The 25,737-nt window shown below is 38.5% G+C and overlaps 1 protein-coding gene and 1 long non-coding RNA gene across 7 annotated transcripts in view; one reads left to right on the plus strand and one right to left on the minus strand.

Annotated features, from left to right (window-relative positions):
- The window catches only part of COL24A1 (collagen type XXIV alpha 1 chain), a 430,389-nt gene extending 420,652 nt beyond the window's left edge, over positions 1–9,737 (plus strand). Inside the window, exons 58-60 of the mRNA XM_022580934.3 lie at positions 1,419–1,528; positions 4,105–4,320; positions 7,442–9,737. Coding sequence (XP_022436642.2) covers positions 1,419–1,528; positions 4,105–4,320; positions 7,442–7,588 — 473 coding nt within the window. The 3' untranslated portion in view covers positions 7,589–9,737. The remainder of the gene's footprint in view (positions 1–1,418; positions 1,529–4,104; positions 4,321–7,441) is intronic.
- The window catches only part of LOC111178362 (uncharacterized), a 75,228-nt gene that overhangs the window by 26,122 nt on the left and 23,369 nt on the right, over positions 1–25,737 (minus strand). For 3 of the 6 annotated variants that reach the window (XR_016394847.1, XR_016394842.1, XR_016394845.1), the window contains exons 1-3: positions 11,830–12,783; positions 768–854; positions 53–126 (exon numbers count right to left, since the gene is read on the minus strand). This is a non-coding gene — a long non-coding RNA (uncharacterized LOC111178362). The other 3 variants (XR_016394844.1, XR_016394846.1, XR_016394843.1) reach the window with 3 other exon arrangements.

Below are 25,737 nucleotides of genomic sequence, written 5' to 3' on the forward strand. Positions count from 1 at the left end.
CAATGAGAACTTGCTTGAAGGAAAACGTTTTATAAAGAATATATTCACTCACATAGTAGGAGGAAACTATTTCTTGAGAGAGAAGAGATGATGAATCAAGATATGACTGTAAGCCTGGATCAGATCCTGGTTTAAAAAAAAACAAAAACCCAGCTATAATTTCTACAAACTACAAAATGTTCAACATTCTGAGGAAATGGGAAAAAACAGGATGGAGGTGGTATTAGGATCTTTTTCACCCCTTTCTTCCATATTTCAATAGATCAGTGATTCTCCAAATAGTCTGTGGACCAGAATTAGATGCAGATTCTCAAGCCCCATCCCAGATTTAATGATTCAGCAACTCTTGGGATGGAGTCCAGCTATCTGGACTGTCTGTGACAGTCCCCTACTCTTGGAAGTACCAATTCAACAAGTCTTCCCTTTGAAGAACTGGTAGAATAGTAGAGGGGAGAATAGTCGAGGATGTTGTGGAAGTCTAAAATGATACACCAGGTGAAGCCCAGGATGAGCTGGAGGAATCTTTGCTGTGGGATAGGAATGGAACAAACAAGGATTTCTACCTATTATAGAAAATGACATTTTACAAATACTGTTTGATTGTCTTGCCTTTTTAATGCAATAAGGCAGGGCCATCTCATTCAAAAATTCCTGCCCTTTGTGTTCAGAATAAGGTGCTATTTCAGTATTCTGAGCCTGTTATTCCGGAATTAAGACGCTAGCCCAGTACTTTTCAGTCTGAATATGTCTTGAAGTCTTTTACACACCATTTGATTCTCCTGGGCACTCAATGGAGGCAAAGGTTGGCAGGCTTACACTGGCTGTAGAGATTTCAGTTTTTTCCACTTACAGATCTGAAAAGAAAGCACAAAAATAACCATTTAATTGCACATTTCTCTTCTGGAAACAAAAAAATGTTTATTCCTTTCATTTTAATTATCAATATTACACATAAAGATATGTTTTTCCTCAGGGAGACTGAAGAAGTTGTTTCTGTTTTTTAAATATATATATTCATTTTTAAGCTCTGTAATGACATAGAACAAAAATACACACATATCCTATATTAATTTCAACTTTTCTATTAACTATGTAACTTTAGACAATTCACTTAAAGTTGCTGCGCTTATCTACAGAATGAAGCAACAGATTCAGCCATTCGGTTATTTTTTATTAAAATTATAAAATGTCCTTAAATTGATAGGTATGTGAAAAATACAGTATTTTCAGTATTGGTTTTACATAATGCTTGCAGCTTTCATTCTTTGACTAAATGTAAACATCTTTATAATCTAAGTTTTTTAAAAGGAAAAAGCGTGAAAAAATATATTGAAAGTATCATGATAATCTGTAAGGATAGTTCAAATATATTTTAGCATGGCATTTAAATATCTTTATGTTTTACAATAAATTAATAGGAAAATACTGGATTGATCCAAATCTTGGATGCCCTTCAGATGCCATTGAGGTTTTCTGCAATTTCAGTGCTGGTGGTCAGACATGTTTATCTCCTGTCTCTGTGACAAAGGTATGTTTTGAATTTAGTACTTGCCCGCTATCAGTAAACAGTGATTTTAAAAATTCTTTCATTTTAAATAATTATGAATTTTATGAATGGAAACAAGATATTCTCTACCATATATGAGGAAGAAATTTTTTGTTTTTAAAAAATAATCCTGTTAAATCTTGACATTTTGATTATGTATTTTTATGACTGGCTTAGCTTGGCTTACTCTACTGACTATGCTTTTTAAATTCCTTTTAAAAATGTAAAACATATGTTTTCATGCACATGCATTCATTAGAAAATTCCCAAACAGCTGCAGTGTTTGTACTCAGTAATCAGTTACCTTAAGTTTTACTGAAAAAGACATCATCATGATTAAAAGAGGAATTTCACCACAAAGCTTGCTATTTTTGGTGACTGGGCACAAAAATGACCTCTCCTAAACATCCACTGGATATTATTTAAAATTTCTTACAAGTATAATTCTATAAACCAAATGTTTAGAATGAATGAAAGTTAGTTTGGTATGTAACACTGGATATTATAACAAGCATTTCTAAACCCTAAAGCTTAGTTCTACCTACAACATGTACTGAAGAAACTAAAACTGCATTTCTTTCTTTTTCTGGTTAAACTACCTTGGCCTTCCCAAGAACTTTTCTCATTGACAAAGAACTGATACACGGACCTATTGTGTGTTTTGTCCACCACAGAAAGGCAGCAGCTAAAATATGCAGTGTGTCAGTCCCTCCCAGCTGCTTATCATTAGACTGCCCTCTCCTCCTAAAACGCTCCCCTTCGTTAACTAGGGTGTTTCACCAGCTCATCTCAATAGCCATTCACCACTGTTACCCAAAGCAGAGGAGGGGCGGATTCTTATGTTCCTATGGGATCTGTGGAACTAATGAGGAGCAGCATGATCGTCCTGCTTCCAAACTGTGCACAATCATCCTCACTCCCCTGGGTTTAGCCCAGGATTTTTTTTTTTTTTTTTTGCGGTACGTGGGCCTCTCACTGTTGTGGCCTCTCCCGTTGCGGAGCACAGGCTCCGGACACACAGGCTCAGCGGCCATGGCTCACGGGCCTAGCCGCTCCGCGGCATGTGGGATCTTCCCAGACCAGGGCACGCACCCGTGTCCCCTGCATTGGCAGGTGGACTCTCAACCACTGCGCCACCAGGGAAGCCCCAGCCCAGGATTTTTATTTGGATTATCGTGGAAGAAAAGGGGAGACTGGTGTGCAAAGAAGACAGGATCAAATGAAGGAGCTGCACTCCAGTTTCTTTCCTTGGCTGAATCAATTCTCCCATCTCTCCTATCCATAAACGCAACCTGAGAAAGACTGCGCAGGTAGTGGAAAGAACAGCAGACTTGCAATCTGGAACCTGGATTCTAATTTCTTTTCCCCTACAAACCTGGGGAATGATGCTGTGAGCCACCAGAGAGCCCACTCTGTGCCAGGTGCTGTGCTAGCTAAATGACAGTGGGCACCTCTCATCCTCATAACAACCCTGTCATGTCGGGGTTATACCCAGCTTTACCAACAAAGAAACTAAAGCTCAGAAAGGCTACATACGTCACAGGTTTGTGGTTCTCATCTGCAAAATGAAGGAATTTGAATTACTTCAGCTCTAATATTCCTCATGATGATCCTTCCATGTTTTCATCTTTATACTCTTCCTTTGCCTTTCCTCTCTTTCCCTGAAGTTTTGCTTTTTCGTTGTCATTTTATTTTTTTCCCTTCTCTGTTACCTCATAACTGATATTTCTCTGATTTTGTGTTTGGAGATTAACATAAATTCCTCAGTAGGAACTACTTCTATTCATTTATGTTATGACCATCCCCATGCTTGAATAATGCTAAAATAATAATGATGATGATGAGGTCTAAAGCTACAGAAAAACCTGTTTCCTTGTTCAAGCCTAGAAAACGTGCAGTCATACTTCCTTGCTCCAGTGTTGCCCTGTATCGTTCACTTTATTAGTAAATACTTGCTCACGCATTCATTCATTCATGCAATAAACATTTACTGATGACTCACTGTATGACTGGAACTGCATTAGGGGCTGGCAACACAAAGACTAAGATTCTGTCTTTGTCTGTGAAGGCTCTCATAGTTAAAATTAATCAATTTATTATTACAACTTTCAACTTATCTTTGGAAACTCAAAAATAAATCTTCAAATGAAAGTATAGACAGAATTTCAGATTTTTATGAAAAAATTTTAAGCAATAATCAACAACAAATTATTAATGCATCTTAAATAACATTATGCAAAGTATCTCCTTTTTTTTTTTTTGTTCATATCTAGTAGCCTAGTAGTATGCTAAAGCCAGCTCATACTGCTCAGGAGAGCCTATGATTAATGTCTCTTGTGAACTCCATGTTTAATGACACTACCTTGATAGCCTAAAACCAGCCACGGTAGGAGTATTTACAACTCCCACCAGAGGGGTGGAAATCAGAAAATGCTATAAATCAGGGATTCCCCCCTGCCCCACCCCTGGCCTGTCAAGGACTTTCTTCAGGTTTCCCCAAACTGTAAGGCTTTCAATTGCCATATCTTATAACTTGCATATTGTTTCAATGACATTAGTTGGAGTTTGGAGTTGGAAAAGTCCAGATGAACTTCCTTCATTTACTGAGCTCAGAAGCCACCCATATCATCACCATTCATTGTCTAAACACTCCAGTGTGGACAAGTGCTCAGACAAGTGGCTCAGGATTGACTATTGGTTTCAAGGGATGGAACAGCCAGATTTTCGAAGAAAACACTCTTCTTGAACCTAAAGTGCTCTCAGATGACTGCAAGGTAAGGGAATGGCACTTTTAGGATTGTTCAATATAACTAACGTAAAATTGATAAAACTGTATAAAATTAATATAATGAGTAAGACTTTAATTGCAAACCACAGATACAGAAGGTAGTAAGTTTTAACGTGCCTGATGTGTAATAACCGTACATTTTTCAGAGTCAATTATTTGCTTATATCATATCAACTTTTGTCACACCCATTGTTCATCCGTGAAGTTTTATATGCAAAACAGGTGTTAATACATAAATTTAATTTTTATTCCCCATATGAAATAATTATATCATAGATCGATGGATGGATAGACAGATGGCAGATAGGGCATATAGACAAATGATTTCTTTCCTATATTTTTAGCACTGTGATTCTGCATCTCATTACATCATGGAAGGCAGGTTATAGAGGCAAGTCAGCTTTATTTCATTTTGTCAGTCCCTATACCTGATACCAAATAATGGGCATAATGGCAGATTGACTGACCCTACAAATCTGTATTTGAACCACAGCCCATTTTTCCTATTAAATAATAGTGAAGAGTCTATAATTTTAAAACATTACGTTGTGGAGTAGGTGTCGCAAACTATAATCCACAGACCAGATCTAGCCCAGCACTCGTCTTCATACATATATGCTACTGGAACACAGCCACACTCATTCGTTTGTTTATTATCTAGGGCTGTTATCACACTACAATGGCTGAGTTGAGCAAGTGCGACAGAGACTGTATGGCCCACAAAACCTAGAACATTTATTATCTAACCCTTTACAGAAGAGTTTGCTGACTCCTGTTATATAGTATAGGGTTGTCCACTTTACATACATCCTAATTTCTTTAAGTAGCGCGGTTTCCTGTTCTGGTGTACTGTGATTTAGGATCTCTTACCATTTCTAGGGTGCTTTACTTTTTCACATTTCATTTTCAGATAAACAGCTCTTGATTTAGGATCTCTTACCATTTCTAGGGTGCTTTACTTTTTCACATTTCATTTTCAGATAAACAGCTCTTGATTTAGGATCTCTTACCATTTCTAGGGTGCTTTACTTTTTCACATTTCATTTTCAGATAAACAGCTCTTGATTTAGGATCTCTTACCATTTCTAGGGTGCTTTACTTTTTCACATTTCATTTTCAGATAAACAGCTCTTGGGTATTTGAAAAATCATAAGCAAACAGAAGTATACAGCTCACTCTCTATAGGTGAAGAGATCAATATTACCAACAAATTAATTTAACTTTCACAATTTTGTCCTGAAACTTTTAGTGACTCACTACTATCTCTGAGACACAATCAAAACTTATCAGCTCTTTATTCAGCAGTTAGAATAGTCAGGCCCCAAACCTACCTTTCTACCTTTCACTGACTGTGTACCCTAAAGTGTGGTCCACCTGATCTATTTATAATAATAATAACAACAAAAACAACAATTCCTACTACTAATTATTGGAGACTTATTAGATGACAGGTACCATGTACTGCATACATTATTTAATTATAACAGCTTTGTGAAGAAGTTCCTATTAGTATCATTTTATAGGTAAGAAAGTGAAGGCACAGAGGTTAAGTAACTTGTTCAAGGTCATACAGCTAATTAGCAGAGGAGCAAGAAATCAACCCCAGGTGTGTACAGTTCCAAAGTCAATGCCATGCTACACCGCTAGGGACTTTTAATTGAAGACTCATTTAATCCACACAATACTGTGAGGTAGGTTTTTATTCTTCCCATTTTATATGTGAAGAGAATAGCTCTACTTGGGTTTCTATCAAAATCTGTTCCAAGTCAAAATCTGTGCACTTAAACCCCATGCTAGGCTTATTTTCACAACCACATTCTACTTTTCCAACTTTTTGTTTTTTTCTATTCAGGTCATTCCCTTTCTCTGAAGTGCCGTTCTCTACCCCTCTAACCAAGTGGAAATTGTAGGCAAACTTTAAGGCCCATCTTAAATTCTGAATTCACAAAGCTTTCCCTGACACTTCCAGTTGGAAATGAGGGACTTAGCACTCATTGTCTACATTATTTATGTTGCATTTATCATATACAGTCTTATATTATGGCTGTTTCTCCTCTCCCCAACTAAATTTATAAGTTGCTAGAATTCAGAAGCCAGAACTAATTTATTCATCTTTGTATTTTCCAAGCACTGTAAGGAAATGAAGGATTACATCTTATTCAACTGTGCCAAATGTACTTAGTGTTCAACACATATTGTTTGAGATTTAATGAAGTTAATCTGACAGTGTCTTACACAGGGAACTCTATTCTAGTTATTATACCAAGCTTGTGACTTTGGTAATTTATCTTCTGTGAGCTTCAATTGCCTTAACATAAAATGGAATTTATAGTTTAGATAATTTCTAAAGCTCCTTCAAACTTTAAAATTTATACCATGATAATTCTGTGAATGAGTAAATGAATAAACTCCTGTATAAAAAGCTTCACAAAACTAGTCAACTGTGTTTCTCTATTTTGTCTTCTTGAATCTTAATCATGTAATAGTTTTTGATCCATAACAGAATTTACCAGAAACAAAAGAGCATACAGTAATAAAGAGAAACAGAAAGGCGTAGAAGGAAAGGAAGAGAGGAATGAAAGAAACTATATAAACAGTAACCACAGAATGGAAAAAAAAGAAACCTAAAAGATGATTCAATGTAATTATAATTTACTTCTACTGAAGTGATTCTGCTTATTTCCTGCCTAAAGTAAAGTACAGAGAGGTTGAGCTAGCTCATTCCCTTTCATCCAAGAAAAATGCCCATCCTGAAACATCGCTCCCAAATAAAGGAACACAAAACAGATGGGTATTACTCATATTAGGAATAGTGCAGTTTTTAAATTCATATCTGGTCCAATGATCCACAGACAACAGAAGCAGAAACCCTCAAAAGAAAAATCAGAACACACAATGCCATTTAGAGAAAGGAATAAGCACATATTTTCAATTATTCATAGTAATTGTTACCGTTTTTTGAGCATTTACTCTGTGCCAGGCATTGTTCTAGGCACTTTCTGTTCATTATTTCTAATCCTTAAAATAAGTCTACATTGTCTATGAAGGACACTGTCTGCTGCTAATGAAACAATTACAGATTAAAGCATTTCATTCTTATTTTACAGATTCAAGATGGCAGCTGGCATAAAGCAAAATTCCTTTTTCACACCCAGGACCCTAATCAACTTCCAGTAATTGAAGTACAAAAACTTCCTCATCTCAAAACTGAACGGAAGTACTACATTGAAAGCAGTTCTGTATGCTTTCTCTAAAGTCTCTGAATTAGTTCAGAATTCATGCTGTTGGCCAGGTAATTGCTGCAGAGGGAAAAATATAGACAGAAAGGTACTATTGGATATTATGAAATGCATGGAATAAAGCATTGGCTAAATCTTAAAGAATCTCAGGAAGAAAAGACTTCCTCCTAAGAAGGAGACGAGGCATTTTTTAAAGGACTATAAGTATTTAATTCTTTTAAAAATTATATTGATCTGAGCTTTCTTAGAGAATTCCCTAGAACTGAACATTTATAAACATGGAATTCTTCAGGATATTCTATATTTTTTGACTGTCTGAGAGCAAAGTACCCATTAGACAGCTGGAGACGCAAAGCACTATGGAGCAATACTGGCTAATGCTCCCAAACGTGCAATGCTTCTGTCTAAAAATTGCAAGCCACAGTCTGATATGTCTTATTTCCCCAAATACTAAGCTGTATTCAGGTCCCCAGTGGGCATATACATCTTAGCCGGTGATACACTACCTCTTACATGTTGCCTTTTTGTGTTGCTTGATGCTCTTTCTAAAACAAGGTGCTTGTGGCTTTCATAGACTATTTCTTTATTCGTCTCTGTCATTCTTTAAGAGTGTATGTACTGGTTACATCAAGATATATTTTGGTTGTTAGTACTTATTTTAATTTGTTTGGTCACATACTTAATAACAAGTAAAACATTATTTATGTGAAGTCCTTGTTTTATTTTAAAATTCTCTTTGTGGATATTAGAATCAAAGCCAGCACACTGTAACCGGTGCTTAAGCACAAGAGAATTGGGAGGGTTTTTTTTTTAACTGTTTTATTTTTAAATTGCTGTAAAAAATTGTAGGCCAGCTACATCCAGTAGTAGGTTTGGGTTAGAGTTTAGGGGTTGTGATATACTATTTTTAAAAATCCATGATCATCTGGGATGATATTTTGTGTATATATATTTTGTAAAGTTCTAATTAATTCAGCAAATCTTTTGAAATTGCTGATGTTTTAAATTATAAAAGCTTTATATTTCTGCTTCATAGAAATTACATGTTTTTGTAATTATTCATTGATTTTCTTTCACTGTTCTTAAATTTAATGTGTTGGGACCTAAAAGAATTCAATTTACCAGTCTTTAAAGTAACATTCAGGAAAACAAAAACAGGCCTTTGCTATTTAAAATAGGCTCAGCAAGTTCAGACTTTCCTTGTTGTCAGAGAAGTGTTAGTTACGTATTAAAAGAAAAATATTATACCTTTTGGTATATAGAAAAGCATGTACATCCATTATAAACATACTATTACCCACAGCAAACCACACTTGCCTATCTATAATAAAAATGTGCTTTAAAATCTTTTTTGGTGGTATTTGTTTTTCTTCTTTTTTTTACCATATCCTTTTATTATATATGATAGCCCTTCTGGCATAGACCTTCTGTACTATATATATTACATTACCAGAAAGTACCTATTGCATACCTATAAAAGGATTATAGGGCCTATTTCCTACTTGTACAAAATGAGGTCATGGCACAGAAATAAACTCTCTCATATATGGTCAACTGATTTCCAACAAGGGTGCCAAGATCATTCAGTGGGAAAAGTACAGTTTTTTCAACAAATAGTTCTGGGAAAACTGGATATCCACATGCAAAAGAATGAAGTTGGACCCTTATCTTAAATCATACACAAAAACTGACTCAAAATGATGAAAACTATTACTGTAACCCACATTTGGAATAAGTTCAAAAATTTAAAAAAACACTTAAAATGGATCAAAGTCCTAAATGTAAGAGCTAAAACTATAAAACTCTTAAAAGGAAACTTAGGTGAAAGGCTTCATGACATTAGATTTGGCAATGATTTCTTGGAGCTGACACCAAAAGGACATTCAACAAATGAAAACAATAAATTGGACTACAGCAAAATTTAAAACTTCTGTGCATCAAAGGACACTATCAAGAGAGTGAAAAGACATCACACTGAATGGGAGAAAATATTTGCATATTTTACGTTCGATAAGGGATTAATATCCAAAATATATGAAGAACTCTTAAAACCCCACACAAAAAAACAAAAAAAACCCCAAGCAATCCAATTTAAAAATGGGCAAGGGACTTCCCTGGTGGTCCTTCCCTGGTGGTCCTTCCCTGGTGGTCCCGCAGGTAAGACTCCGCGCTCCCAATGCAGGGGGCCTGGGTTCAATCCCTGGTCGGGGAACTAGATCCCACATACATGCCACAACTAAGAGTCCGCATGCTGCAACGAAGATCCCGTGTGCCACAACTAAGACGCGGTGCAGCCAAAATAATAAATAAATAAAAATGGGCAAAAGACTTAACAGACATTTCTCTGAAGAAGATATACAATGGCCAACAAATGAAAAGATGCTCAACATTGCTAGTCATTAGGTACAATTCAAAACCATAGTTAGATACCACTTTGTACCCATTAAGATGGCTATTACCATCCCCCCCAAAAGAGGAAAGTAACAAGTGCTGGTGAAGATATGGAGAAATTGGAACCCTTATACATTGCTGGTGGGAATGTATTATGGTATAGCCACTGTGGAAAATAGTTTGGCAGCTCCTCAAAAGTAAAGAGAGAATTACCATATATGACCCAGTAATTCTACTTCACATATATACCCAAAAGAATTGAAAGAAGGGACTCAAACAGATACTTGTATACCAGTGTTCACAGAGGTATTATTCAGGAGAGCCAAAAGGTAGAAACAACCCCAATGTGCGTCAACAGATGATATGATAAAATATGGTAGGTACATACAGTAGACTATTATTCAACCTTAAAAAGGAATGAAATTCTGATATATGCTCCAACATTGATGTACCTTGAAAACGTTATGCTATGTGAAATAAGCCAGACCAAAAGGGAAAATACTGTATGATTCCACTTATAGGAAGTACCAAGAACAGACAAATTCATAAACCAAAAATACAATAGAGGTTACCAGAGGCTGAGTGGGGTAGGAATGAGGAACTGTTGTTTTTTAATGAATATAGAGTTTCTGTTTGGAATGATTACAAAGTTCTGGAGATGGGTGGTAATGATGGTTGCACATCAATTTGAATACGCTTACTGCAACTGAATTGTACACTTAAAATGATTAAAATGACCAATTTTATGCTGTATACTTTACCACAATTTTTAAAATGAAGCTATGGCAAAGATGTCTGATTTCCTGCTTGAGAAACACAAATGTTTTTTAAAAGGAGCCAAGACTGATTCTAAATGAAAGAACCCATAGTCTATACTCTAGTTTCAGTTCATATGCTGTACCTTCTGTTTACCCTCCCCCCCAAAAAAAACTTATATCACAGACATAAATGAATTTCCTAGGTATCCTAGGTATCATTTAGGAAATATATATAAAACAGAAATTCCTTACTTTGTGTTTGTTTTGTTCCTGAAATATTAAATTTAAAGCAAATTTTAATCAACTTATTTATATGCAGTATAGTCTGGTGTTTTAAGAGTACTCTGAGGGTAAGCTATGTGACTTTGCGTGTATTATATATTCTTCATTGCCCCAGTTTCTTCACTGTAAAATGGGGACAATAAAAGTAAAAATCTATATTAATTAGGGGTTCTCCAGAGAAATAGAAACAGTAGGAGAGATAGACAAATGAAAGATAACAGATAAATTGATGAGAGATGACTAGACAGATATAAAGATATAGATTTAATATATATAATATACATATAACATTACATAATAAAACATGTTTTAAATATATACTATATTTAATATTAATATATTAAATACGTAAATTGTAATTAAAATTATATTAAAGTTAATATATTAATAAATTATATATATTATATGGAGATTTATTATGATGAATTGGCTCACATGATTCTGGAAGCTGAGATGTCCCACAACCTGCAAGCTAGAAACCCAGGAAAGCCAGTGGGGTAATGCATTTAAGTCTGAAGGGCTGAGAACCAATGGTTTAAAACCCAGTCTGGGGGCTAGAGAAGATGAGATGTCCCAACTCAAGCATGCAGACAGAAAGCAAAGAGGGGCAAATTCCTCCTTCCTTTGCCATTTCTACTCAGGCCCTCCACGGACTGGGTAATGCCCACACACATGGAGGCAGCATTTTACTTTACCAAGTCTACTGGTTGAAATCCTACTCCCATCCAGAAACACCCTGTCAGACACACCCAGAAATAAATTTTAACCTGGTCACCCTGTGACCAGTCAAACTGACACATAAAATGAACCATCACACTATCTTACCTGGAATGAAACAGAAATGTAGTTCTTTCTGTAGGAAGCAAAAAGGTGGTTTTCTCATTTGGTAACTTTGCAATAAGAGAGCGAATGCCACTAATGGCAAAGAAATGATTTGAGCAGTAGGAACACGTGTTTGGAAGCAAGCACTCTGGCAAACCTCACTTTCTGACCAAAATGTATGAGTTTGGCCCTCTCACACAAGACTAGCAGTTCCAAAAATAAGTGTTAAGCTAAGCCTTCAATGTATAGTGCTCTGTCCTATTAAAGCATAACTTTTCACTCTGACCTACACGGTAATTGGCTATGGTAAGTACGATGAAGTCATTGTCACCTAAGCCTAGGTACACAATTATGCAATCTGTGTGCTTTGGATTCAGAGTCCTGGTATAATTCAAAGCCAGATTAGAAAAATGGCACCTCTGTAGAGAAGAGCAACTGGCAGGGAGTCCGAACTATCATCTTGGCTGTACCTAGCGGGGAAATTTTAGCACTGCACACAAGTACAAAAAATAATCTCACTGACAATCCACTAAAAATAACTTGATTTTGCTGGGTATCTAGTTCAGGACAAATTTAGAGTTGGAATCAAGAAAACTTCTCACTTCTTGAAGCAAACACTGGAAATCCAGTTTCATGAAAAAGACATTCTTCATTAAGGGATAAAGATCTCCCTCATTCATTAGAAAAGAAAAAACTTTAGGGGCTCAAGATGGCGGAGTAGTAGGACGGGGAACTCACCTCTTCCCACAAATACATCAAAAAAACATCTACAAAGGTAACAATTCTCAAAGAACACCTAGTGAACACGAGCAGAAGACCTCAAACACCTGAAAGGACAAGAAAGAGCTCCAGGTAACTGGGAAGGACAAAAGGAAAAAAAAAAAGAGGACGCGAGATGGGACCTGTGCCCCTGGGAGGGAGCTGAAAGGAAAGAAGTTCCCACACCCTGGGAAGGCCCCTCACCAGCGGGGAGATCAGCCGCGACAGAAAAGAAACTTCAGAGGCTCAGAGGAGGCCGCAACCAGTTTGTGGTAGGCAGAAGAAAGAGAGACCTACAGACCTACACAGACAAGTCCGTGCCACTGCCCTGAACGCCCCAGTCTGAGACGCGCAGCTGCTAGTATGGGCGGGGGCGGGTGCTGGAACTCGGGATTTAGAGGATAGACATGGGGAGAGGCTGGCTGCTGGCTGCGCTGAGACAGCCTGAAGGGTCTGGAGTGTGGTACAGCCGCAACTGGGAGTGTTCACGTAAGAAGCACAGGCCTGCCACAGAAGCAAAGTGCCATTGTGAAGTGGCATGCAAAGGGAGGGGTGGGGCTGCCATTACAGCCTCCTTCTCTATGCGCTGGCTCCCGCCTCCGTGGGCTCCAAGGGAGTGCACCCCAGCCACCACCTCAGCCGGCTCCCACGCCATGTGCTGCCTCAGCAGGCCCTGGGAGCAGACACCAGCAGGTTCCCCATACGCAGACGTGAAGCTGAAACTAGAGCTGAGCCATGCAACTTAGGATGCAGGGCTGAAATCTCTTCCTGTGGCTGCATGAGCCATGGATTTACACCTCTGCCGCCAGCTTTGTAAATTCAGCACCTGTGAGACACCTGAACAGACAATGGGTGCTCCCGCAGCTGGGACAGGTCTGGCCTTCACAGCTGTGGGCTTTGTGGGCATGTGCACACGGGGGCTGGGCCAGGCCAGGGTCTCAGCTGCCTCCATAGCTCCCAGAGCAGGTCCAGGTGCACAACTACTGCAGTCCTAGGACCTGACTTCCGTGGATCTGTGCTGGTGGCCTTGTGAAAACAACGCCTGAAAGACACCAGGGCTGATTGCCAGAATTTCCACAGTTGAGGCAGGGCCAATGGCAGTCCAACAACAGTGTCCTCTGTGAGCCCACACAATAGGTGAAAGGTGACACAGCAGAGGATACTCACTGGTGAACAGCTCTGGCGGAGGAATACTCAGCAGCTTCTCTTAGTGGGAGTACTCTAATCCCACCTACCTCACACTGCAGATCAGAAACGCAGCTCAGAAATGTATCTGGGGGCTTCTACTCCAACAACTTAGGGAGCAGACCCTGCCCCTGACAGGGCAGTGACAACCATAGAGCCAACAGGAGGTCCCACTCAATATCCAGTGCAGGCTCTAGTCATCACTACACCAGTCACACCTCAGTCACACCTCTTATCCAGGGGATAACGACCAGCATACACTGAGGAAAGAGGCAGCAGCATCCATACGAAAAACAGTCCTCACACACAAAAAAACAGTAAACCCACACAGGCTGCACAGGGACGATGCCACATAAAATAGCCCTCCAAGACCACAGTAGATAAGTGTTTCTCCTAAACTCATAGTGCAAGAGAAATATAAATATTTATATACTTCTAAGAAGCAGATGAACCACTCCCAATTAAAAGATCAAGAGAATTCCCCTGAAAGAACAATGAAACAGACCTCTTCGGTCTAACAGACGCAGAGTTCAAAAAGGAGATAATGAAAATACTGAAGGAATTAAGAAAGGCCATCAACAGAAATGCAGATTACTGTAAAAAGTAACTAGAAGCTATAAGTTGGAGCCAAGAAAAATTATAAAATTCATTTGCAGAGACAAAAACTAAACTAAAGGCAATGAATAGCAGAATGAATAATGCAGAACAAATAAGTGACATGGAAGATAGAACAATGGAAATCACCCAATGAGAACGGCAGAAAGAAACCCAAATGAAAAAAAAAAAATGAAAGCAATATGAGAAGCCTATGGGATAATATAAAGCATGCCAGTCAACACATAATAGGGAGCCTAGAAGTAGAAGAAAGAGAAAAAGGGACTGAAGATATATTTGAAGAAACTATGGCTAAAACTTCCCAAATCTAGGGCTTCCCTGGTGGTGCAGTGGTCGAGAGTCTGCCTGCCGAGGCAGGGGACGCGGGTTCGTGCCCCGTTCCAGGAGGATCCCGTGAGCCATGGCCACTGAGCCTGCGCGTCTGGAGCCTGTGCTCCGCAACGGGAGAGGCCACAACTGTGAAAGGCCCGCGTATTGCAAAAAAAAAAAAAAAACTTCCCAAATCTAAAGAAAGAAACAGATATCCAGGTACAGGAAGCACAGAGGGTCCCAAACAAGATAAACCCAAACAGACCTACATCAAGACATACCATAATTTAAATGGCAAACATTAAAGGATAGCAATCCAGATGGTGAAAGAGTAGGGCATGGAGCTCACCTCCTCCCGCAAATACATCAAAACTACATCAACATGTGGAACAATTCACAAAGAACACCTACTGAACACTGGCAGAAGACCTCAGACTTCTAAAAGGGCAAAGAAATCTCCATGTAACTGGGAAGGACAAAAGCAAAGCAAAAAAAAAGAGAAAGGAATCAAGACAGGACTTGTACCCTAGGGAGGGAGCTATGAAAGAGGAAAGGTTCCTGCACCCTGGGAGGTCCCCTCACTGGCAGGGAGATGAGCCTGGACAGAGGGGGAGCTTCAGAGCCTTGGAGGAGAATGCAGCAACCGGTCTGCAGAAGACAAAACAGAGAGTGACCTGCACAGATGATTGGTACCAACGCCCTGCACTCCCCAGCCTGAGATGCTTGTCCACTGGTGTGGGTGGGGGCTGGATACTAAAGCTTGGGCTTCAGAGATCAGACGAGGGGAGAGGACTGGGGTTGGCTGCGTGGAGACAGCCTGAAGGGGCTAGACTGCGGCAACTGGGAGTGTATGCGGAAGAAGCCTAAGCCAAACAGAGAGGCAAGGCGCCATTGTTGGGGGGCACAGGAGGAGAGGGGCGGGACCGCCATAGGAGGTTCTTTCCCTGCATGTGCTCTCAGGCAAAAGGACACTACCAACACCAACGTGAGCTCTGGGGGTGGGCATGAGCTGACACTGCCATCGCAGGCTCCAGAGACAGAAGCAGGCCACTGCCGCTTCTGAGAGAACCAGGAGCAGGCACCATTCACTGCCCCCACCATCCTGGGAGCACCCATGGCTGCTGCTGAAAGACACACAAACAGGCGCCAATTGCTGCCCCTGCCCAGCACGGGCCCTGGGAGCTCGCACTACCCACTGCCGCCACCGAGAGACCCAAGAGCAGGTGCCAATCGCTGCCCCCATTGGCACGGGTCCCTGGCCGTTATCAAGGGGATAACAGCCAGCACACGGTGAAGAAAGAGGCAGCAAGCATCCATAATAAAAGCAGCCAAAGATATTAAACCCACACAAGCTATGCAGGGACACCTCCACATATACTCAGCCTTCCAAGACTACAGTAGATAATTGTTTCTCCTAAACTCACAGAGGAAAAGAAATGTAAGTAAAATGGAGAAGCAGAGGAACCATTCCCAGTTAAAAGACTTAGAGAATTCCCCTGAAGGAACAAACAATGAAACAGACCTCTTCATTCAAACAGACACAGAGTTCAAAAAGGAGGTAATGAAAATACTGAAGGAATTAAGAAAGGCTATTGACAAATATGCAGATTACTGTAAAAAGTAACTAGAACCTATAAGGAGGAGCCAAGAAAACATAAAATTCATCTGCCAAGATGAAAGCTGAGATAACAACAGTGAATAACAGAATAAATAACGCAAAAAAACAAATAAGTGATCAGAAAGAATAATGGAAGTCACCAGATCAGAACAGTAGACAGAAAGCCAAATGAAAAAAAAATGAAAGCAACATAAGAGACCTATGGGATAATATAAAGTGTGCCAGTACACACATAAGAGGGATTCCAGAAGAAGAAGAAGAGAAAAGGGGATTGAAAATGTATTTGAATAAATTATGTCTGAATACTTGCCAAACCTAAAGAAAGAAACAGATATCCAGATACAAGAAGCATAGAGGGTCCCAAACAAGATAAACCCAAACAGACCTACACCAAGACATATTATAAGAAAAATGGCAAAAGTTAAAGAGAGAATTCTAAAGGCCGCAAGAGAAAAACAAAGAGTTAAATTACAAGAGAACCCCAATAAAGCTATCAGCTGATCTCTCTACAGAAATGCTGCAGGCCAGAAGGGAGTGGCAAAATATATTCAAAATCTTGAAAGGGAAAAATCTGCAACTTAGAATACTCTATTCAGCAAGATTATCACTTAGAACAGGAGAGAGAAAGAATTTCTCAGACAAGCAAGAACTACAAAAGAATACAGCAATACTAAACCTATCCTAAAAGAAATATTGAAAGGTCTTCTCTACATAGAAAAGAAGCAAGAAGATATAGGAAAAAGAAAATCACAATTGGAAAGTAAATCACTTAATTAAGCCACTATACAGATCAAAAAGAAAAAAACCTCTGTGAAGGCAATGATAAACACAAGGAATAGCAAAGTAAACATGAAAATGTAAAAGAGGACATCAAAATCATAAAACGTGGGGTAGAAGAGTAAGAAAATGTAGATTCCTTTTTTTAGAATGTGTTTCAGCCTACATGACTATCAATCTAAAGCAAGTAGATATAGGTAGGGGTTAACATACTTGAAAAACAGGGTAACCACAAACCAAAAACATACAATAGATTCACAAAAATCAAAAAGAAGAAAACAGAAGCATAAAATAAAAGGAAATTATCAAACCAAAAAAGAAAGAAACATAGAATCAACTGGAAAACAAGGTTTAAAATGGCAATAAATAAATATCTATCAATAATTACATTAAATGTCAACGGACTAAATACTCCAATCAAAAGACACAGAGTGTGAGACTGGATAAAAAAACAAGAGCCTACAATATGCTGCCTAAAAGAGACCCACTTTAGTGCAAAGGATACACATAGATTGAAAGTGAGGGGACAGAAAAAGATATTTCATGCAAACAGAAATGACAAGAAAGTGGGGGTCACCATACACATATCAGACAAACTAAACTTTAAAAAAAAGTCTATAAAGAAAGATAAAGAAGAACACTATATAATGATAAAAGGATCAATACAAGAAGAGGATTCTACACTCAATACACATGTGCCTAGTATAGGAGCACCTAACACATAAAACAAATACTAACAGACAGAAAGGGAAAAACTGATGGGAATACAATAGCAGGAGACTTTAACCCCACTCACGTCAATGGACAAATCTTCAAGACAGAAAATCAATGAGGCAACAGAGATCCTAAATGATGCAATAGAAAGTTAGACTTAATTGATATTTTCAGGACATTATATCCCAAAAAAACAGAATACACATTCTTTTCAAGTGCACATGGAACATTCTCTAAGACTGACCACATAACTACGGCACAAAACAAAACCCAACAAATTTAAGAATACAGAAATTACTTCAAGCACCTTCTCAGCCCATAAAAACATGAAATTAGAAATCAACCACAGAAAAGGAAACAAGAAAAAAAAAACTTAACATGGAGACTAAACAACATGCTACTAAACTACCAATGGGTCAACAATGAAATCAAAGAGAAAATTTAAAAATACCTTGAAACAAATGACAATGAAAACACAACCTTACAAAAATCTATGGGATGCAGCAAAAGCAATTCTTGGCGGGAAGTTCATAGTTATATAGGCCTTGCTCAAAAAACAAGAAAAATCTCAAATAAACAACCTAACCTGCCACCCAAAAGAATTAGAAAAAGAACAAACAAAACCTAAAGTCAGCAAAAGAAAGGAAATAATGAAGATCAGAGAGAAAATAATATAAAATAGAGATTAAAAATAGAAAAAAAAAAATCAATAAAACCAAGAGGTGGTTCTTTGAAAGGGTAAGCCAAATTGACAAACCTCTGGCCAGGCTCACCAGAAGAAAAGAGAGAGAACCCAAATAAACAAACTAAGAAATGAAAGAGGAGAAATCACAACTAATACCACAGAAATACAAAAAAACATAAGAGAATACTATGAAAAATTATATGCCAAAGAATTTGACAACCTAGAATAGACAACTTTCTAGAAATATACATCCTACCAAAAATGAATCAAGAAGAAGTGGATAACATAAACAGACTGATCACTAGAAGTAAAATAGAATCTGTAATAAAAGACAAAAAAATAAATCTCCCAACAAACAAAAGTACAGGACCAGATGTCTTCATAGGCAAATTCTACCAAACATACAAAGAAGAACCTACACTGATCCTTCTCAAAATTTTCTATAAAGGTTGAAAAGAACAATCCCAAAGACATTCTATGACACCACCATCACCCTGATACCAAAACCAAACAAAAATACCACCAAAAAACAAAATTAGGGCTTCCCTGGTGGCACAGTGGTTGAGAGTCCACCTGCCGATGCAGGGGACACGGGTTCGTGCCCCGGTCCGGGAAGATCCCACATGCCGCGGAGCGGCTGGGCCCGTGAGCCATGGCCGCTGAGCCTGCGCGTCTGGAGCCTGTGCTCTGCAACGGGAGAGGCCACAACAGTGAGAGGCCCGCGTACCCAACAAAAACAAACAAACAAAATTAGAGCCCTATATATTTGATGAATATAGATGCAAAATTCTCAACAAACTGAATCCAACAACACATAAAAAAGATCATACAGCTTCAAGATGGCGGAGGAGTAAGACATGGAGATCACCTTCCTACCCACAAATACATTAAAACTACATCTACACGTGGAACAACTCCTACAGAACACCTACTGAATGCTAGAAGAAGACCTCAGACCTCCCAAAAGATGCCTGAGAGCGACCTACACACAGAGGTGGGGCCAAAACCAAAGCTGAACCCCAGGAGCTGTGTGAACAAAGAAGAGAAAGGGAAATTTCTCTGTGCAGCCTCTGGAGCAGCGGATTAAATCCCCACAATCAACTTGATGTACCCTGCATCTGTGGAATACCTGAATAGACAACGAATCAATCCAAAATTAAGGCAGTGAGCTTTGGGAATAACTGACAAGTGCAGACTTGGGGTTTGCTGTGACTGACTTGTTTCTGATTTTTATGTTTATCTTAGCATGGTTTTTAGTGCTTGTTATTGTTGGTCGATTTGTTTATTGGTTTGTTTGCTCTCCTTTTTTATTATTACTTTTCTGGTTTTTTACATTAATAATTTTTTTTATTTTAATTATTATGTATCTTTTGTTTTTTCTCCGTTTTCCTCTGAGCCATGTGACTGACGGGTCTTGGTGCTCCGGCCTGGTGTCAGGCCTGAGCCTCTGAGGTGGGAGAGCCGAGTTCAGAACACTGGACCATCAGAGACCCCCTGGCCCCACATAATAACAATCAGCAAGAGCTCTCCCAGAGATCTCCGTATCAACACTAAGACCCAGCTCCACCCAAAGGCCAGCAAGTTCCAGTGCTAGAAGCCCCATGCCAAACAACTAGCAAGATAGGAACACAACCCCACCCATTAGCAGAGAGGCTGCCGAAAATCATACTAAGTTCACAGACACCCCAAAACACACCACTGGATGTAGCCCTGCCCACGAGAAAGACAAGATGCATCCCACCCACCAGAACACAGGCACCAATACCCTCCACCAGGAAGCCTACACAAACCACTAAACCAACCTCACAAGTAGGAGGCAGACACCAAAAACAACAGGAACTACAAACCTGCACACTGCAAAAGGGAGACCCCCAAAACAGTAAGTTAAGCAAAATGAGAAGACAAAGAAATATGCAGGAGATGAAGAAGCAAGGTAAAAACCCACCAGACCAAACAGATGAAGAGGAAAAAGGCAGTCTACCTAACTACCTGAAAAAGAATTCAGAGTAATGATAGGAAAGATGATCCAAAATCTTGGAAACAGAATGGAGAAAATATAAGAAATGTTTAACAAGGACCCAGAAGAACTAAAGAGCAAAAAAACAACAATGAACAACACAGTAAATGAAATTAAAAATTCTCTACAAGGAATCAATAGCAGAATAACTGAGGCAGAAGAACAGATAAGTGACCTGGAAGATAAAATAGTGGAAATAACTACCACAGGGCAGAATAAAGAAAAAAAGAACGAAAAGAATTGAGGACAGTCTCAGAGACTTCTGGGACAACATTAAACGTACCAACATTCGAATTATAGGGGTCCCAGAAGAAGAGAAAAAGAAAGGGACTGAGAAAATATCTGAAGAGATTGTAGTTGAAAACTTCCTAATACAGGGAAGGAAATAGTCCAGGAAGCGCAGAGAGTTGCATACAGGATAAATCCAACGAGAAACACGTCAAGACACATACTAATCAAAGTATCAAAAATTAAATACAAAGAAAATATATTAAAAGCACCAAGGGAAAAGCAATAAATAACATACAAGGGAATCCCCATAAGGCTAAGAGCTGATCTTTCAGCAGAAACTCTGCAAGCCAGAAGACAGTGGCAGAACATATTTAAAGTGATGAAAGGGAAAAACCTACAACCAAGATCACTCTACCCAGCAAGGATCTCATTCAAATTCAACAGAGAAATTAAAACCTTTACAGACAAGCAAAAGTTAAGAGAATTCAGCACCACCAAACCAGCTTTACAACAAATGCTAAAGGAACTTCTGTAGGCAGGAAACACAAGAGAAGGAAAAGACCTGTAATAACAAACCCAAAACAATTAAGAAAATGGTGACAGGAACATACATATCAATAATTATCTTAAACGTAAATGGATTAAAAGCTCCAACCAAAAGACATAGACTGGCTGAATGAATACAAAAACAAGACCTGTATATATGCTGTCTATAAGAGACCCACTTCAGACCTAGGGACACATACAGACTGAAAGTGAGGGGATGGAAAAAGATATTCCATGCAAATAGCAATAAAAAGAAACCTGGAGTAGCAATTCTCATAACAGATAAAATAGACTTTAAAATAAAGACTATTACAAGAGACAAAGAAGGATGCTACATAATGATCAAGGGATCAATCCAAGAAGAAGATATAAAAATGGTAAATATTTATGCACCCAACATAGTAGCACCTCAATACATAAGGCAAGTGCTAATAGCCATAAAAGGAGAAATAGACATTAACACAATAAGAGTAGGGGACTTTAACACCCCACGTTCACAAATGGACAGATCAACCAAAATTTAAATAAATAAGGAAACACAAGCTTTAAATGATACATTAAACAAGATGGACTTAATTAATATTTATAGGACATTCTATCCAAAAAAAAACAGAATACACTTTCTTCTCAAGTGCTCATGGAACATTCCCCAGGACAGATCATATTTGGGTCACAAATCAAGCCTCGGTAAATTTAAGAAAATTGAAATCGTATCAAGTATGTGTTCTGACCACAGTGCTATGTGACTAGATATTAATTACAGGAAGAAAACTGTAAAAAATACAAACAAACGGAGGCTAAGCAATACACTACTAAATAACGAAGAGATCACTGAAGAAATCAAAGAGGAAATCAAAAAATACCTAGAAAAAAAAGACAATGAAAACACAATGACCCAAAACCTATGGGATGAAGCAAAAGCAGTTCTAAGAAGGAAGTTTATAGCAATAGAATCCTACCTCAAAAAACAACCTAAAATTACACCTAAAGGAATTAGAGAAAGAAGAACAAAAAAACCCCAAAGTTAACAGAAGGAAAGAAATCATAAATATCAGATCAGAAATAAATGAAAGAGAAATGAAGGAAACAACAGCAAAGTTCAATAAAACTAAAACCTGGTTCTTGCAGAAGACAAACAAATTAATAAACCACTAGCCAGACTCATCAAGAAAAAAAGGGAGAAGACTCAAATCAATAGAATTAGAAATGAAAAAGGAGAAGTTAACAACTGACACTGCAGAAACACAAAGGATCATGAGAGATTACTGCAAGCAACTATATGCCAACAAAATGGACAACCTGTAAGAAATGGACAAATTCTTAGAAAAGCACAACCTTCCCAGACTGAACTAGGAAGAAATAGAAAATATAAACAGACCAATCACAAGCACTGAAATTGAAACTGTGATTAAAAATCTTCCAACAAACAAAAGCCCAGGACCAGATGGCTTCACAGGCAAATTCTATCAAACATTTAGAGGAGAACTAATACCTATCCTTCTGAAAATCTTACAAGATACAGCAGAGCAAGACACACTCCCAAACCCATTCTACGAGGCCACCCTGATACCAAAACCAGGCAAAGATGTCACAAAAAAAGAAAATTACAGGCCAATATCACTGATGAACATAGATGCAAAAATCCTCAACAAAATATTAGCAAACAGAATCCAACAGCACATGAAAAGGATCATACACCATGATCAAGTGGGGTTTGTCCCAGGAATGCAAGGATTCTTCAATATACACAAATCAATCAATGTGATACACCATATTAACAAATTGAAGGATAAAAACCACATGATAATCTCAATAGATACAGAAAAAGCTTTCGAAAAAATTAAACATCCATTTATGATACAAACTCTGCAGAAAGCAGGCACAGAGGGAACTTACCTCAACATAATAAAGGCCATATGTGACAAACCCACAGCCAGCATCATTCTCAATGATCAAAAACTGAAACCATTTCCTCTAAGATCAGGAACAAGACAAGGTTGCCCACTCTCACCACTATTATTCAACATAGTTTTGGAAGTTTTAGCCACAGCAATCAGAGAAGGAAAAGAAATAAATGGAATCCACTTCAGCAAAGAAGAAGTAAACCTGTCACTGTTTGCAGATGATGTGATACTATACATAGGGAATCCTAAAGAAGTTACCAGAAGACTACTAGAGCTAGTCAATGAATTTGGTGAAGTAGCAGGATACAAAATTAATGCACAGAAATCTCTTGCATTTCTATACACTAATGGTGAAAAATCTGAAAGTGAAATTAAGGAAACACTCCCATTTACCACTGCAACAAAAAGAATAAAATACCTAGGAATAAACCTACCTAAGAAGACAAAAGACCTGTATGCAGAAAAGTATAAGACAGTGATGAAAGAAATTAAAGATGATACAAACAGATGGAGAGATATACCATGTTTTTGGATTGGAAGAATCAACATTGTGAAAATGACTATACTACGAAAAGCAATCTACAGATTCAGTGTTATCTGTATCAAACTACCAATGGCATTTTTCACAGAACTAGAACAAAAAACTTCATAATTTGTATGGAAACACAAAAGACCCCGAACAGCCAAAGCAATCATGAGAAAGAAAAATGGAGCTGGAGGAATCGGCTCCCTGACTTCAGACTATACCACAAAGCTACAGTAATCAAGACAGTATGGTACTGGCACAAAACAGAATTATACATCAATGGAACAGGATAGAAAGCCCAGAGATAAACCCACGCACATACAGTCACCTTATCTTTGATAAAGGAAGCGAGAATATACAATGGAGAAAAGACAGTCTCTGCAGTAAGTGTTGCTGGGAAAACTAGACAGCTACATGTAAATGAAATTAGAATACTTCCTAACACCATATACAAACGTAAACTCAAAATGGATTAAAGATCTAAATGTAAGGCCAGTCACTATAAAACTCTTAGAGGAAAACATAGGAAGAACACTCTTTGACATAAATCAAAGCAAGACCCTTTTTGACCCACCTCCTAGAGGAATAGAAGTAAAAACAAAAATAAACAAATGGGAAGGGGATATGGGGATATATGTATACATATAGCTGATTCACTTTGTTATACAGCAGAAACTAACACAGCATTGTAAAGCAATTATACCCCAATAAAGATGATTAAAAAAAAAAAAAAGATCATACATCATGCCCAAGTTGGATGCATCCCAGGGTCACAAAGATGGTTAAAAATATGCAAATCAATCAATGTGATACACCACATCAACAAAAGAAAAGACAAAACCACATGACCATCACAATAAATGCAGAATAAGCATTCGATAAAATTCAACATCCATTCATGTTAAAAACTCTGAACAAAGTGGGTAAAGAGGGAACATATCTCAACATTATAAAATCTATTTATGAAGCTTTTGCAAACCCACAGCCAATATAAAACTCAGCAGTGAAAAAGTGAAAGCCTTCCCACTAAAATCTGGAACAACACAAGGAATGCACTCTCACCACTTCTCTTCAACATAGTATTGGAAGTCCTAGCCACAGTAATCAGACAAGAAAAAGAAATAAATGGTATCCAAATCAGTAGGTAAGAGGTAAAACTGTCACTATATGCAGATGATATGATACTATATATAGAAAACCCTAGAGACTCCACACAAAAACTACTAAAACTGATAAATGAATTCAGCAAGGTAGAAGGATACAAGATGAACATACAGAAATCAGTTGCATTTCTTTACACTAAATGAAATAGCAGAAAGCAAGTGTAAACAAACAATCCCCTTTAAAATAGCATCAAAAAAAAATACTTAAGAATAAACCTCACCAAGGAGGTGAAAGCCTTACATGTTGAGAACTACAAAACATTAATAAAGGAAACTGAAGATGATTCAAAGAAATGGAAAGATATCTCATGCTCTTGGATTGCAAGAATTAATGTTGTTAAAATGGCAATACTGGCTTCCCTGGTGGCGCAGTGGCTGAGAGTCCACCTGCCGACGCAGGGGACACGGGTTCGTGCCCCAGTCCAGGAGGATCCCACATGCCGCGGAGCAGCTGGGCCCGTGAGCCATGGCTGCTGAGCCTGCACGTCTGGAGCCTGTGCTCCGCAACGGGAGAGGCCACAACAGTGAGAGGCCCGTGTACCGCAAAAAAAAAAAAAAAAAAGGTAATACTACCCAAAGCAATCTACAGATTTAATGCGAACTCTATCAAATTACCCATATTTTTTTCTTTCTTTTTTTTCTTTTTTTTTTGGCAGTACGCAGGCCTCTCACTGTTGTGGCCTCTCCCATTGCGGAGCACAGGCTCCGGACACGCAGGCTCAGCGGCCATGGCTCACGGGCCCAGCCGCTCCGTGGCATGTGCGATCTTCCCGTACCGGGGCACAAACCCGTGTCCCCTGCATCGGCAGGCGGACTCTCAACCACTGCGCCACCAGGGAAGCCCTACCCATGATATTTTTCT

Source organism: Delphinapterus leucas, chromosome 1 (assembly GCF_059928025.1).
Source record: "Delphinapterus leucas isolate spDelLeu-1000000601 "Yukka" chromosome 1, BTC_Dleu_Yukka2, whole genome shotgun sequence".
Taxonomy (NCBI): Eukaryota; Metazoa; Chordata; class Mammalia; order Artiodactyla; family Monodontidae; genus Delphinapterus; species Delphinapterus leucas.